Below are 16,533 nucleotides of genomic sequence, written 5' to 3'. Positions count from 1 at the left end.
AAGTGCTTGTTTTCATGCACTGCTTGTAATTTTCAGCAACTTTGGCACAGCTGTGGCTCCACGCTGTAGTGGTTAACACACAAAAAGTCCCCCAGTTGAGACTGAGATGAGACACAAACCCAGCTTCAAGGGGTCACAAGCTAGTGTAAGCCTAGTGCCGATCCCAAATCTCTGTCAAATCAAACATGTGGTTCTACCTCATGTGGGGACCCTTTCAAAATAAAGGAGCATCTGAAGAACCTTTGAACTTAATGCCTCATTTGAATGTCAAGTAACTATTTACTAAACTTGCATGTAGCTCGGGTTTAACTTACTGAGTTGAGTAGGTGACCCATAGTGTTAAAGCAGAGGCCTGGTTTGAATCTGGCCTGCATGCTTTCCCTTGTGGGCTTTCCTGTCTTCTCTCCACTATCCTAACACAATAAAGGCTAAAACCCCAATAAATGCACTTTAAAAACTTAACTCAGGGGAGTCCTAAAAGGCATTTTTAAAAAAGCCAAACGATTAATCCTTTAACGACTTTAATGGGCAGTCTGTTTCCTGACTGCAACATATTGACTCGTTAAGAGCACAGACTGGTTGACAACATGTAAGTTTTTCCATTATGAGGATTCCAAGAAACACTGAAATGCACCCGAGGATGCACAGATAATTGTTGTTGACGTCAAAGAGGATGGGATGAGGTAAACAACCACAGAACACACACACACACACGGACAAACAAATACACACACGTCCCCCACCGCATTCTTGCCATTTATCTTTCCACTTGTTTGGAAGGATTTGTCAAGTCTCTGAAGATGTCATATAATTGAGACTCAGTCTAATGTAAATAATTCAGACTTCCCACAGAGATTTATGTTAAACAGTAAGCAATGCAGAATTAGGTTTACAAGATATAGGAGAACCAGAAAATGAGAAATATTAATGGCCCATAAAGCCTATAGACTAGTAAATCCCATTATTTAGTTTTTTAATTAAAATGCAAAAAGTATGGCATAAAAATTTAAATTGAATAAGGTTTTGCTTTAAATAATTTTTTGGACATATTTCAAAAATATTTTTGCTTGCTTGTTTTTATGACAGGTGACTTAATAAACACGTTAAGCACTATGTATATACTATATATGTGCTTTTGAACTAGTCATAGTATGGATACACACATATTCCAACAAGCCTAGGTGTGTAGAGAGTTTTTGTTGTTTAACTGCAAAAATACCCTTAACTGCTTTATGTGATACTGAACTAAAAACAAAATAAAGGAGTAAAAGGTAGAAGTAAAAGGTATCAGGTAGTTGGGTACAGTTCCCACTTCAGTTTAATGTCTAAAGGATGTGATGTAGTAGTGCAAGATCTGACCATCTAGAATGTAGAATTGGTATATCTGACAAATGAAATTTAAAGCACTCATACTTGAATAAGCTGTGTCATCTTCATTTTATTGTACAAATCTGTTTTATGGCTCCATGTTTAAAAACCTGTTCAACACCTGTACCTCTGTACTGTAATAGCATATGCAATACCAAACTTACAAAGTCTATTTTAAGGTAATATTATTTTCCATTAAACATATTTCCACTTTGTGTTTCATGCTCAGAGGTTGCTCTATTGTCCCTTGATGACACTGAACTAATTTCCCTCCTTACAGGATGAGCTGAAAGACTGTTGCTAAGATTGAATGTTCCCATGGGACCGTTCATGTTTCCATATAGCAGCAAACTATACCGTGCAAGGACTCATTATTGAAAATTACATAGATATGTCTGCTGATGTTGCCATTGTTGTCTCGTTATTATGGTACCCAGAATATAACTGGGACATAACTGCATAAAAGACATTTACCCTGATCTCAAACCACACCAAAACCTACATACACTATGCAAAAGCCTCGAGCCACCTCCCATTATCTAGTTATCAATATAATGTCATTATTCAGCTTCTAAGGAATCAGACTTTCTTGTAATTTCTTGTAATTCTTGATCAATAGTTCTCTAGTTATGAAGGTCTTTCAAAGCGAGGGGATTTTTTTTTGTTGCTTGTTAAGCCACTTAACACTGACCTATGAATCATTCAAGCATAAAAAAAGGTCCAAACTCAATGGATGAACCAGTGTTGTGTTTACACATAGCGGACATCTTAGCAAATAATTCATTTTAAATGGTATCTTCATTTCTAGTAGCCTGATGTAAAAAAAAAAAAAACCCATATAATTTCTTCTCATTTCTTTAGTTGAGTTTGAAAAATGCCCAAGATAACATCGTTTTACAGGGATCACATTGTATTTTTGTAACAAAGTGATCCCCGAGGAGCTAGCATCATAAACAGTGTGTGCGGTTTGTCCTCAAAAAATGTAAGAAAACAAGTGGAAGGCAAATTGCCAGGCCTATTTATGGTAGATCTTAAGAAAAAAGCAGTAAAATATCACAGCAGAGATCTGACACGGGACCTGAGAGATGCATTGGCTCTTTATCCATGTACGGTTCATCAAAGGTTCATCAGAAACGCTGTCAGTGGAAGGGCGGCTGTCAAGAAGCCATTCTTGAGGAAGGGAAAGAGGAAGTAAAGACTGAGGTATGCCAAATTGCACAGGAACTGGACTGAAGATCATATGGAGTCATGAATCCAAATTAGAAAATTTTCGTTCACTAGTGATTATTATTAGTGTAATAATAACAGAGGAGGTCAGGAGAGAAATCTAACAGCGAGTGGAACAGTAAAACGGTGTTGGCTCTGTCTTTCAGCATGTAGTGTTGGAGATCTTTTCAAAATGGATGGAATTATGAATACATAAAAGTACTGTCAGATTTTCATCCACCATGCATTACAATCTGGAAAGCATCTGACTGGCTGCGGATTCAAAAAACAAACATAAATATGTTAGGTTTATATTGTTGGATTGTCATTTATGCTTAGAAATATATTCTCATATATGCTTAGATTTTTATAATTGATTGCATAAAGATAGAGGTCTGATCCTTAGCAGTCTGCAAAGACTCTGTGTGCCTCCCAGAGCACTCTGGCATACAGACATATCTTAAGGTCATGAGAGAGGTCGTACCTTCTCTTACTGATTTATGGTATAGGAGGACACCTACTCTGTATCTATTTAAGTATAAGAGCCCTTTGTTTAGGTGGACCGCTGGACTCCTACCACCAGCTTTGGGGAGTCTTCACAGGGTCACATCTTGACCACACACACACACACATCTATACATACACACAGACAAGGTACTCTTTGTTTACAGCAGTGTTACGAGGGAACAGACGAGAGTGACTGGGGTTCGAGCGGAAGGAACGGCGCTCGTCACAGTTCTCTCCCTCGTGCACGAGATCAAACAAAGAGCTCTGCTTGGTGTCCAGTGCTTTTTGCTGTTGTAGTAGAATTGTGTCGTTCCAGCAACATTATAACAACATACAATATATTTGCTCATACGAGCTGCAACACAAACTCAAACTAGACACAATCCGAGAAATTTTAATGTTCTACCAACTAATAACTTAAATAATATATGTAATAGTAAAGGGGTTTGTGTATGTATGTGTGTGTGTGTGTGTGTGCACGGGTATTAACATCTTCCTGGGGACCAAAAATTGGTAGTTTACTATACTTGTGGGGACAAACAGCCCTCATGGGGACCCCACGAGTTTGAAGGCATTTTTGAGACTCAAAATGTGGTTTTAGTGTCAGGGTTACAATTAGGTTATGGTTAGGTTTAGGGTAAGGATCAGGGTTAGGCATTCATTTTTGATGGTTAGGGTTAGGGTAAGCGGCCAGGGAAAGCATTATGTCAATGAGATGTCCCCACAACGATATAAATACACACGTGTGTGTAGAAGCATCAGTACCGTATGCTGATATCCAGCCATCATATGGAAGAAGCTAATGCCATGCGTATTTTACCTCTGGCATGATCAAACTTGTAAATGACATAATTAACATGTGATCGTGTTGCATGTGATTAATGTCATTATCATCACTGCTCCCCTAATTATCATCAAAATCATTAAAGACCAACGGAAAGAGAATCTGTATGTCTCGTATTTATACCCATATAGACAGGTGCATACACACACAAACGTCCACTGAAACGCATTCGCTCGGCGAACCCAAGTCAGCGCGTTCACGTCTGAGTGAAGAAATTATATATTCAATTTCCATACAGATGAGCCGAGAGTTACTTTCAGCTCCTCTTCCTATTTGAAGCTAATGAATGCAGATTGAAAAGATGTTGATTCCATCTAAACAAACGCCCCCAACACCTGCGCATCAACTGGCAAGTCTGTCCTCTCCAGGACTGAAATAGAAAACATAATTTAAATATTCATACCCTCAATGGGCTGAATGAATAAGCAAATTATTAATCCGTCCCACTTATTTCTCCTCCTCTCTTTCCTGTGGAGGTTTAAGAGCGTGGACAAGAGCAAGTAGCCTGCTTAACGTTAAATGGTGTAATTTGTTATCTGGGGGTGTTGATAAATTAGTGTTCTCTGTTACAGTGATGTTTCCTATTAGTCATGATCTGAGAAGGTCTTTTTCCTATGTTTGTGTCTTTGCTCAGACATCAGAGTGGAGGAGTAATTTTAAAGACCAATATACACAGAAAGCATTTTATCAACTGTTTTTGCTGTCAGTCAGTAGTGTCTGGATTTCATCAAGTGTGCCCATCGACACGCAATCTAAAACCTGTCGTGCCCTCTAAAATCAATGAATGAAAAATGGTAAAAGATGATTTATTCTGCTGAGCCATCATCAAAACCGTTTTTATATGGGAAATTTTTCCATCAATCTGGTGTAGACAGTGGGTCTGGCTGCCTTCCTTAAGGTCCGCTTTGGAAGACAGCTTGTTCTCAGGACAGAAACACTAAACAGAGGCCTGAGTCAGTGGGAATTAACTCAGGTAATGTGGATTCCCAGTAAGTGGTGTTCTGAATACAGACATTACATTGCTTCAGTGAACATCATTATTAATAGCTAATTTTCATGGACTGCTAATTCATAAAATGTACAAAAACTATCCTGTAAAGCATAAACCGGGTAAATGAAGAGAGTTCTTTGTATGATACAGGGTTGCTGTATTGTTGTCTGTTACTATGTCACGAGTAAGGCAGTTTTTTTTTTAACATTTTGCACACTCAATGTACTTAATGTATTTTGGCAGCAAACGTTAGCCAATAATGGAACATCTCATGCACTTTGAGTTATTCAGCAACTTAAAATAATAACATTTGGCAGTAGGCACACTTTTATTGGCTCTCTGAGTTGTGGTTTTGCCATAACAGCAGATATTTCTGCCTGAAAAGCACTTGACTTGCATTTTGAAAATTAAGTAAGGCATCAACACAGCAACATACAGTAGATGGAACTGGCGCATTTGATAATGGCCGTAGTCTCTGGCAGAGGGTAAACTGTTGTGTCAGGGATGACCTTAATGTCAAGACATCTTGACCTTGCCCTGTGGTGGAGCAGTATTAGAAAACTATGTGGATGAAAACAGCCAAGGAGAAAAGAGGAGTACGCAATGCCCAAGCTCTGGTGAAAAATGAGGCAGGAAGCATAAGGAGGACGCGTGCTGAAGACTATTTCCGTCCTGTTATTTTTAAAGAGACAGAGGGCAACAAACCCTTAACTGTATCATTAAAGGTAATTACAAAAAACTATATATTGAGTTATAAAAATGTCAGTTTATAGAAACACCTCTTACCTGTGTATGATGCGCTTGGTGCGGAGATATCCCAGAGCCAGAGCCAATTCACAGATGTAGAGTTTGACAGTGCTCTCTGAGAAGTGCACATTCTGCTGGAGGTGGTAGCGCAGGTCTCCGCCCAGAAGCAGATCCACCACCATAAACATGTCCTCCTCATCTTGGAAGGAATACCTATAAAGAAAGATAAGTCACAAAGAAGAGTGACATGGTAACAAAGAGTCAGGGAAATGGCAAAGAAAACTGGAGAAAGAAATAAAAACTGAGGAGACATGTAAGAGGAGGAGGGAAAAGAACTAGGGAATCAAGGGGTGATAAACCCATCAGCAAAAAAATAAGATAACAAGCGCAAATTGAACTCATGCCAGGTTTGTGCACCTCAGGCAAATCAACCTTTTTAAGATAGTGTGTAACACCTTAGTATAAAAAGTTTGACAAGAACAAAGAGTTCAGCAAAACCTTTCGGGGTTTTAACAACATGATCTCTATTAAAAACAACCTCGGAAGCCTTGCATACTCTCAGAGGACAGGTGCTCCTCTAAGTCCAGGCCTAAAGAAAAACACTCATCACAGTCTTTCACATTGCAGAAAATGCTGTCTACGTGACGCCTGTGGCAAAGTTCATTAACCTTCTGTCAGGGTTGGGGGTTTTTGTTCTCTCCCTTCCTCTCTCTTGCCTTTTCCCCTTTTCACTGCTCTCAGGTGATGTTTGGGATGGTTCCCTGATCAGTTCCCTAATCTTACTGTAAACTGAATGCTTTGGTCTAGGTCGTTATGACACTTTTAAGGCTCAGAGAAATGAGAAAATCCCACAGAAGTGGCTACACAGGAGGCATGTGAGACAGCTAAAACAACACTCTTGGTTGAGCACTTTTGTACAGCTTAAAGAAGAATTCCAGGTGTTTCCCCCATCCATGTGGCTCCATGGGTACAGGTATGTTTAGGAAAATGTTATGTTGCACAAATGTTACATGAATGGGGTTTATTGGATTGACTGAAAAGCCATAACTGTCAGGGTCCTGGGTCTCCTGACCCAGCGTTTTAGTTCATTGTGATTTTTGTATTATTGTACTTGGTGTGAGTTTCTATGGTTTCTAGTTTCGATCCCTTGCCCTTCATGTTTCTCTGTGTCCCCTCTGTTCTGTGTAAGTCTGTGTCTGCATGTTTGAGTTCCCCTCTGTGTCTCTCGGTTCTTAGAGTCCTCTGCCTTATGGTTTATGTCTCTGTGTTTCTTAGTTGCTGTCTCCACTGTGTCAAGTTCGCATCTCTGTGTGATCCTTCCTGTTTTACTTTGTAGGTCCGTGTCTTATGTGAATGTGTCCTGCTTTGCTTGTCTCGTCAGTTCTAATTTCCCCCAGCTGTGCCCTCCTTCTGTGTCTCATTCTCCTCGTTACTTCCCAGTGTATTTAGTCCCTGTGTTTCTCTGAGTCAGTGTTGCGTCGTACCCTCAACAAGCTGTGTGTGTTTTGCCTCTGTGTTACCAGTGTTTTGTTTCCAGCTCTAGCTCCAGTTCAGTATTTCTGCTTCAGTGTTTTGTCCACCAGCGTTTTTGTTTGTCCTTTGGTGAGTTTAGTTTAGTAAGAGGTTTTCCCAGCAATAAAGCTGCGCTTTAAGTTGAACTTCTGTGTCTGAGTCCTGCATTTTGGATCCACCACTCCTGCTTGCCTGCCTGCCACACAGCCAACCATGACAATAACAATGGGAAAATCCAGGCTGAAATGCAAAATTCTCCTCTAAGATGACAGTTTACAGAAAATAGACATTGGACAATGTCTACTTTTACAACCTTATTTGTTTGGGTCATAATTATGAATCATAATAACCTGTCAGTCAGTCTTAATAACTATCATTCCATCCATCCATCTTCTTCCGTTTATAAAGACCAAAGTGCTGCACAAAGCCTTCAAATTACATATAAATACACCTGAGATATACTTAAGTACATCATCACTCGATTTAAAAATATAATGTGAGCCACTATCATCCTTACACTTGTATGGCAAGGATAAAAAATGTGCCTTTTTAGTTGTCTCCACATGACATTGTATCATGAATAGCTTGCTAACTATTCTTGTTTCCTCTTAAATGGGCTCAATTTTGCATAGTTTTTACAGTTTTTACAGTACACGGTAGTTAATATTTGCCTATATATAGTCCTGTATTGGTGTTAATCTGTGAAGAATGCGCTGAGTGTGACTGCGGTCATCAGTCTGCTCATCCCTGAAGCTCCAGCATGCACAGCCAGCCTGTCTCAGCGAGAAGTCCGCTGCGTTGCACTTTGAGTAGCTGTTGCACAAATAATTGATTTTACATGCTGAGCTTCTCACCGGGGATGCACTTTTTGTTCACTCCATTTAAACAATGACTTAATTAGTTTCTCACCCACGACGAATTTATGCAAAAATTGTATAAAAAAAATCGCAGATGCCTGCTTTTTTTTCCAAAGCTCGCCTAGGGTTTTGTTCTGCATACAGTTGGCAACACAGTGTCCTACATTTCCACGTTCATATCTTGCATAAAATATCAGATCTGCTGCTACACTCGATTGAAATGTGGATTTAATCGGATGCAAACAGCCTACAGCTGAAATTGTTGCATCTTTGAAAAGAGTATTTCTGTTATTGCCGGCAGAAAAGGATCATCTTGGCTAAAAGTCAAAGTGTAATGACCAAGGATGTCTTTTTTTGGCTGTATTGGTGAACACCCTGAAGGTGAAGCTTTTCTAAACTGGATGGATGGAGATTGATTAAGCTGACTCCAAACTGTCTACTACGGCTCAGATAATGCTGAGACCACTCAACATCTGATTGCCGCAGCCTCCGAGTTTGGAAATACTATCTGTGGCATGGACATCCTGGAGATGCATATATTTATATGCAACAATAAATATTTATCCTAAAGATAATCCTATTTCTGACTCTCTTTAGGATATCCTATTTACCCAAAAGTCAACTACATTGAATCAGGCAAAATATGTTATTTTTGCACCAACGAGGTGATTCCAAAAGAGATCTATGCCAAAAACCTGTCATATCTCAGTATGGTGTGCAAGATATCCTTAAAAATGTGTCAAGCCAAAACAAATCTACAGCAGATTAACAGAATCTGGAAGTCATGTCCTTATGAATAAGAAAATAAAAGCCTCATCAGAAAGTCTCAGTGTGTGTAGATGTAGGAAAGGCTGACACACATCATATTACAGAAGAATTTTAGTGAAAATCAGTGCAACAGTTCTTATGGAGTGAAAAACCCATATTTGAAATTGGCAAGAGGTACAACAGCAAGTGTTTAAAGCCATCTGTAAAACACAGTGGATGCTCTGTCATAGTTTTAAGACTGATGGAACTACGAAGGCAGAAACGCATCAGATTTTAATCCAACAATAATGTCATCTGGAAAGTATCTCTTTGTTAACAGCTTCATTTTTCAGCATAACAACGATGTCAAACAAATTGCCAATGTAGTAAAAGCATAGCTGGATGGAAAAACACACAATGGAACGCAATCAGTCATGGATTGGTCTCCCTAGAGCCTGGACTTCAATAATGTGGGGGGTCATCTCGGCACAGAATAGAACAAAAGGCACCCAAACGTCAAAGAAGTACTTTGAAAGTCCTTCAAAAACTCTAAAGAACGATGTCTTAAAGAAATTACAGAGAAGCTTGTCTAACAGAGTTCAGGTTGCGATGAAGAATAAAACTGGTCATAATGAATAATGACGCATTGTACAAAAGCTGTGCTGGGACAATGAGAATAAAAATGTATTCAGAAAAGAGGACCTTTAACAGGAGTCTACCAAGATTTTATTCTGGAAAAGAAAAGTTTCAGCAGATATAACTAGAGTGACAGAGTGGTTTGGCATGTATGCTTGTGTGTGTGCATAAAGATGAAAGAAAGGAAGAGTGAGTTGGAAAACGATATGACGCTTAAGTCTGGCACAGAAGGAAGAGACACACATCAAACCCGCATCATATTAACACCACACTCTCTGCATTGCTTGACTTTGATGCAGGATTTGTAGTTTTTTCGGATGACACAACTCCAACTGTGTTCAGGGAGAGTAAAAATGTTCTAGCTAATTATATTGCTCTAGTTCTGTTTACAAAGATATGTGAAGAACTAATGAACCACACATTTGGATATGCCAGTCTAGGTGCTATCCTGTTACTGCGTACTTCAATTACAGAAGAATTATAGAAAAATAAACTGTAAGGAGTTAAATAGCAGGAACAAGTATGCAAATTTTTAAATGCGATGCTGAAAATGTGTGAAATACTGATGACTGAAAATCTGAAAATCTTGCCAAAGACTCCAAACCAAGATAGGAAAAATAGGCCTTTTTTTGTTTAAAGTGTGCGCCAGATAACTTTTAGTGATTGTCGGATGGACTCTATTTTTACTCCATCTACTAATCGTTTGATTGACTGTCTTTGCTTCTCATTTGCTCTCTTGCGGTCTCCTGTTTCTCTCATCCCTTCTCTCTTATTCTACCTTAGTGTTTTTCTCTTTCTGTCACACACACATGGAGTGTAAATACCTCTAACTGAGCCAATTTAAGGAGGTAAAGAATACAACAGGACTCTGTCACAAGTATTTAGGAGACACAAACGGGACATTAATTGCTCATTTTTCTTGGCCACAAAACAAGAAAAGGAGTTACTTGTTTAATATGTATACAAAGAGATGATTTCTTCTAATGTGCTGAGTTCAGCAACTTTTTTTAAGACAGGGGAATTGATCTTTACATCTGAATTAAATGTGCTTCTTGCTAATTTATTCATTACTACTAACTATTTAATAATTATTTATTTTATGTCATGTATACTAGAGATATCATGAGCCAATCTTATGGATTTCTGTTTGTGTCGATTTAGGTATATTTTAATAGGCTAAAATACAAATATGAGAAAAAAGGGTCACAAATATTGGACATTCCTATTCTTTGCATTTAATTCATTATACATCCAAATAGTTCATTAATTACCAATTACATGCCAGATACCATATGCATTTAGGCATGCAGATATGGTCAAGATCACCTGCAAAAGTTCAAAGCAAACATGCGAATGGGGAAGAAAGGTGACTTAAGCAACTTTGAATGTGGCATGGCTGCTGGTGCCAGATGGGCCAGTCTGAGTATTTCAGAAATTGCTGATCTACTGGAATTTTCATGAAAAACCATCTGTGGGTTTTACAGAGAATGGTCCAAAAAAGAGAAAATATCCAATGAGCATAGATCTCTGGATGAGATTGCAGTGAGGTGATAGGAAGGCAACAATAACTCAAATAACTACTCGTCAAAGGAAAACTGGACAACTGAAAATTAGATTGTTGCATATTCTGGTCATTCTTAGTTTCTGCTTCAACATTTGAACAGCAGTGTCAGAATTTGGCATAAAAACAAAATGAGAGCATTGATCCATGCTGCCTTGTATCTTGTATTCAGGATGTTGGCATTGGGGTTATGGTGTGGGGGATAAATGCTTAGCCCCCTTACTACCAACTGAGCATCATTTAAACACCACAGCCTACCTGAATATTGTTGGTGAACATGTGCCTCCATTTATGACCACAGTGTGCTAATCTTCTGTTGCGTCTAGCAGTACAATGCACCATGTTTCAAAGCTCAAATCATCTCAAACTGGATATTGAACATTACAATGAGTTCACTGTACTCATACGGCATCAGTCACCAGATCTCAACCCAGCAGAGAACCTTTGGGATGTGGTAGAGCAGGAGATTTGCATCATGGATGTGCAGCTAAAAATCTGCAGCAATGTTACCGGCACCTTCCAGAATCGAGGCCATGAAGAATTAAAGCAGGTAACAGAAGGACTAAGGTGTATCTAATAAAGCAGTGTGTGAGCATAATTTTTTTTTAAATGTTTCAAAATCAAACTGTGGATGGCGCTCTCACTTTACCTGCATTACAGGATTTAAATGTTCCTGTCATTTGTTAAAGGAAAAAAGAAATACAAGAGTTTTTTGAGGGATGGGTTCAGTTGGTTGGTAGATTATCAATGGTCAGTATAACGATGTATTGTAATAACACATACGTTAATATGAAAGTTCAATGTATTACTTGTTCAACTACTTGATGAGTTCACAACTTTGTGTTGGCTTCAGGGCAGCGAGGCCATCAAGTTAATCGATATCACTCTAGAGCCGTCCGTGAAACCAGTTTAATCGAGTAGAAAACCAACTCTCACGCTTGGCTGAGGTTTCCATGTTTTCCTGTCCCACTAGGATTTCCGTCAAAGAGACAAGGTGGTAAAAACTGAAAGGGCTTAGCCATAAATGGGGGGTGGGGATGGGGGGGTGGGGTGGAAATGGAGGAGTGACTGACTTGCCAAAGACTTCCACATAAAAGAGACAAACCATCGTACACTCACACAGACCTATCTGTTTTTATGGTTGTGGTTTTTGCGCTGCGATTAGAGTGCATTAAGTATTTTGTTTTTTAATGATAGTTGATAATAATCAACATTGATCTGGAGACGACTGACTTAGTATTAATACAGCTCTATAATTCAGCTATTTCAGCACTCTCTTCAAAAAAGAAAGAAAGAAACGGTGCTTGTGAATGTGCTCTCCCTCTCAGTCGCTCTCTGACCATGGGGAGCTGGTACTTGGAAGGCAGTTGAATATGAATGAAGTCTTTAGTGACCTGCTGCCACTGCTGTCAAAATGAATTAGAAATGGCACTGATTATGTTGTTTGCCACAGGTAGAGTCTGGGTCACAGAAGCTACCTGAGTCACCACTGACGCTGTCTCATATTAAAACTGTGCATTGCGCTGATCACTGTATGTAAACGAAAACAACCCTAGCAACTTAGAGAACCCCCCTTTCTAAATAACCTTGTTTTTAAAAGTGGTAGTCCAATCACAGCTGTAGTTGTTTGCTTTTTCTTTTCTGAACACATTTTTTGTTGTATCCTAGATTAATAGCAGCTAGACAGATAAAGTTTCACAAAACTTGTTAATAATGGATGACATAAACAACATAATGGCATGAAGATGAAAAGCTGTACAAGAATGAAATGGAAAATAATCAGCCAGTAATGGGAGTCCCGTCTCCATTTGCCGTTGCACCTGCAGAAAGAACAGACATCCACAAGCAAATAACGCTGTTGATGCTTCAACCACAGTTGTGGGCTGACAGAAGCCAAGAGTCATCAGGCTGCAGATTAGCACCTGTGCATTACGTTGAAACTGTGAAAAACTTTTCATTCGCTTTCCTGGCATCGAGCCTGGTGTCTCTGTGGCGCGCTAGCTCTCTCTGTTTCCTCAGCTTGTCTTTTAACCGCTCCCACCTCCATAATATTCTTTCTTTCTGTACCTAGCTCTACTGTGCCACACATGCATTTCAATGTGACCCTTTGGTGGCTTTCAGGCAGCCGGTCCGATGGGAGAGCATCCGCCATGGAGCTTTTAGAAGCAAAGACACCCCGGGCCATTTTAGTAATGGAAGAAACCACAGGGGCTCACAACCTAATGGTAACGTGTCCTTACAAAAAGACTCCCTTTTCCCTCTGTCAAAGGTAACAGTTATGACATGTAAGGCTACACAGTTAATGAAATAATACTGAATATGCTGCAGTTTCCAAAGGCCTTATATTTTCATCACAATATAAAGCGCCCTGAGATGACTTTGTGTTGAATCAGAGCCATATAAATAAAACTGAATTGAATTTCTATACGGTATTGAATGAAACTCTCATCTAGTACATACTTAAATAATAAAAGGAAAATAATATAGCCACTGCCTCACTTGTATTTCTAACACTAAATTTAATATTGAAGCACTTACGACAGACTTTTGGTCTTTGCAGTAATCCATCTTCCATACACCTTTTGTGAAGTTAATGAACTAAAACTCCCTCTAAACTGCTGAGTGATTTTTGCTCATTAACATTTATCTATTGAATGCCCGCAGCATAACAACCACACCAGTGAATCTCAGTGATAAAATGCCTAATCAGGACTTTGTTGTTCACCACAGAGTAATGCAATTATAGTGATCAGACATAAATACTATACAGATGCACACACGCCTAATCTGACCACCACACCTTGTTTGAAATGGGCAGAGAGAGTCAACCGCTCAGACTGAGACATGCCGGATCGATGCCGACAGCCCTCCGACCTTCCTCCCACCCAATCTTCCAACACCTCCCTGTGACTGACAGCTTCCATCAGTCTGCGTCTAAAAAAAGAAGTGCATTGCTAAATTCTTGCCCTCAAATATATAAACTATTACACTTAAACAAGCAATAAGAAATACTACTTCAATAATTTAGCAAATGATAAAAATATTAATCAACTAACTTTTTTTGCATTTTTTTATCAGCAGGTTTTCCTACTTGTGTGCTTGAGTCTTCAGGGAATCAGCAACCGTGTTTGATTATCATATTTTCTGATTCAGGTCACCTTGACTGAAGACCAATTGACGTGCTGACATGTTGCCTTCAAGCATTCAGCGATGGCTGCAGTGTTAAAAGTAAATTGAGGATTTCACACACAAATTTCGCAGATACACAAGGATACTGTTTGTACCTGACGTTCGAGAAGGCCTCGTTACAGTAATCGTGATATTCGAGTCTGGAGCTGGGCTTTTCTTTGGTTGTGCCAATCTTCTAAAATGCATCCTGTTTCTAAGCAGACTGTAGTTCTGCAGAATACAATGTGTCTGGTTTGCGGAACCTTTTATATAAGGATTCTTAGATGAATAGTCCTCTTTTTTGCCTTTTTCTGTGTGTGTGTGGGAGGACATCGTGGCTTCTGAGAACAAAGATGCACATGAATGAGAAATGATGAATGATGCCTTTTTCTGCATAGAAATCTAGTGCATTAGTAAGATTACATAATGCAAAAGAGGGACTCCCTAAAGCAAATGAAGCTTTTACTTCACAATGTCTCAGACTTTTGCTAATGTGCTTCTTTCTTTCTGCCTTTGACTGTTATACAACTATTTTTTTTATAATTGGCATGTTATATCATGAAGGTATTGGTTCCAGAATTTAGCAATGTCAATTAGAGGTCAAACTTTATATCAAGGTATTAAATTTGTAATAACATTTTATTGATGCAGGCAACTTACAGGTGTAAGTGTAAGTAAATGAAGAGCATTTTCCTTTCTTCTTTCCCATGAGCTTCTGTCACTGATGACACAGTTCGTAATTGAAATGAGGTGCCAGCAGGAGAAACAACAACATTATCTCCAGTGACACAGCCTAAGGCCTAGCCTGTTTCCCTGGAAATTTTAAGGAATTGTAACATCACCGACAAACACTTCAATATCTAAAGTACAGTAGCCTAACCTTGTAACTCTTCAGGAGTCTGCACGATATTGTCATTTAATAAAACTGAAAAATATTATCTATGCCTGGGATGTTACATTTTAGTTTGAGCTTTTTAACCAGCTGCCTGAAGCCTTGTTTTTCCACCACGTAACCACAGCAGTATTTTCCACCTACTGTTTGCCCTTTCTGTCATATGGAGTATAACTAGTGCTAGTATCTCCTCCTTCGTAGGCTGACTGTACTCATTAGTGTGTGTTCTTGCCTCAAGTGGTGAAACAAGTTTGTTGTTTGCACCTGTAGCTGGAACAATTTTCTTGCATATTTTGCAGCATAATGTGGTTTGCTGGAGGTTATTGAAGTAGCTCCCTTCTTAGCAACTAAACTGCCATCAGAGGCCGCTCTGGCTCTCAGACATGCCTGGGCTGGTCTCATTGTTGTGCGAATTAGCATTGCTATAGCAATGATACAGCGATATGACGTTTTTATAAAATTTGTAAAAAATGATACCAGTATTATTGCGGGGATATTGGATCAGCCCTAGATGTCATTATGGAGACTTCTGAAGTACTAAAGTAAGCCCACAACAGTCAAAATTACTGCATGACTGACTTTCTCTGCTTGAGGCTAGTGTTGCTCACAAACAAAACGAGTGCGCAACCAGTGCTCAACATTTCCAATACACTAAGCAACAAACAAGCTGTTTGAAAAAAGTTCTTCCTCTGTGTTATACCCTCGTCAACAAACAAATCGAATGCTAAATCCACAGTTAAACAGGCAGCAAGCCTAAAAGCTGAAACTTGCAGCCTCTCTGTGTTCCTCGCAGCATGACTGTACAGTATCCCTTCCCTTTTAGTCAAAGGATTGTAATGCCAACGAGTGGTTGACACCACAATGTATGACTTTCATGCCCAACTGGCTGCTTTACTGTTTGTGGTGCGATCAAAACCAATACTTTTTACATTTTAAATGCATAACATGGCATAAATAGCTTTGTTTTCACTCCTGTCTCTCAAATGCATTGCTGTTTGGCTGCCCAGTTTCCAGACATTCTGAGGCAATGCCCAGTCGCAAGTGCAGTGGCAGCAAGAGGAGCAAAAAGGAAGTATAGCAGGTGGTGAGGGAGTGAAATAGGAGAGGTGAGAGAAGACACGTAAGAGGTGACTGAAAAGAGGAAGAGGAGAGGACAGCCAGGAGGCAGCTTTCTGCATCTAACTGGCTCAGTGCAGTTCATACGCTTGCAGGTAATCTCTCCCTCTCTCTGACCTTGAGCACTTACCTCAGGACAATCATAACTTATGCCAACTCAACATGAAAGAGAGAGAGAGAGAGGGAGGGAGAGAGGGAGAGAAAGAGAGTGGGCATAGCGCTGACCCAAGCACATCTCTAGAGGATATCACCCCCACCCTGAGGGGCTTACACTGCCAACAGCATTAACTTCCTTTTTTTTTTTTCATCCAACACAGCATGCAATCAAGCAAGAAAGCAAGCACTGGTATTGTTTGTCTGATGAGTCCGTACACTGCACAG

At 39.5% G+C, this 16,533-nt stretch overlaps 1 protein-coding gene across 1 annotated transcript in view; it reads right to left on the bottom strand.

Moving 5' to 3' along the window:
- Positions 1–16,533, bottom strand: part of stk32a (serine/threonine kinase 32A) — a 69,201-nt gene that overhangs the window by 38,996 nt on the left and 13,672 nt on the right. The window contains exon 5 of the mRNA XM_086309234.1: positions 5,703–5,876. Coding sequence (XP_086165360.1) covers positions 5,703–5,876 — 174 coding nt within the window. The remainder of the gene's footprint in view (positions 1–5,702; positions 5,877–16,533) is intronic.

Source organism: Aulonocara sp. 'chitande type north' Nkhata Bay, linkage group LG10, assembly GCF_057382095.1.
Source record: "Aulonocara sp. 'chitande type north' Nkhata Bay isolate Kocher_YH1m ecotype deep benthic linkage group LG10, A_spYH_male_GT1.1, whole genome shotgun sequence".
Taxonomy (NCBI): domain Eukaryota; kingdom Metazoa; phylum Chordata; class Actinopteri; order Cichliformes; family Cichlidae; genus Aulonocara; species Aulonocara sp. 'chitande type north' Nkhata Bay.
Note: the sequence above shows the minus strand (reverse complement) of the source record. Positions and strands in the feature narration are given on the sequence as shown.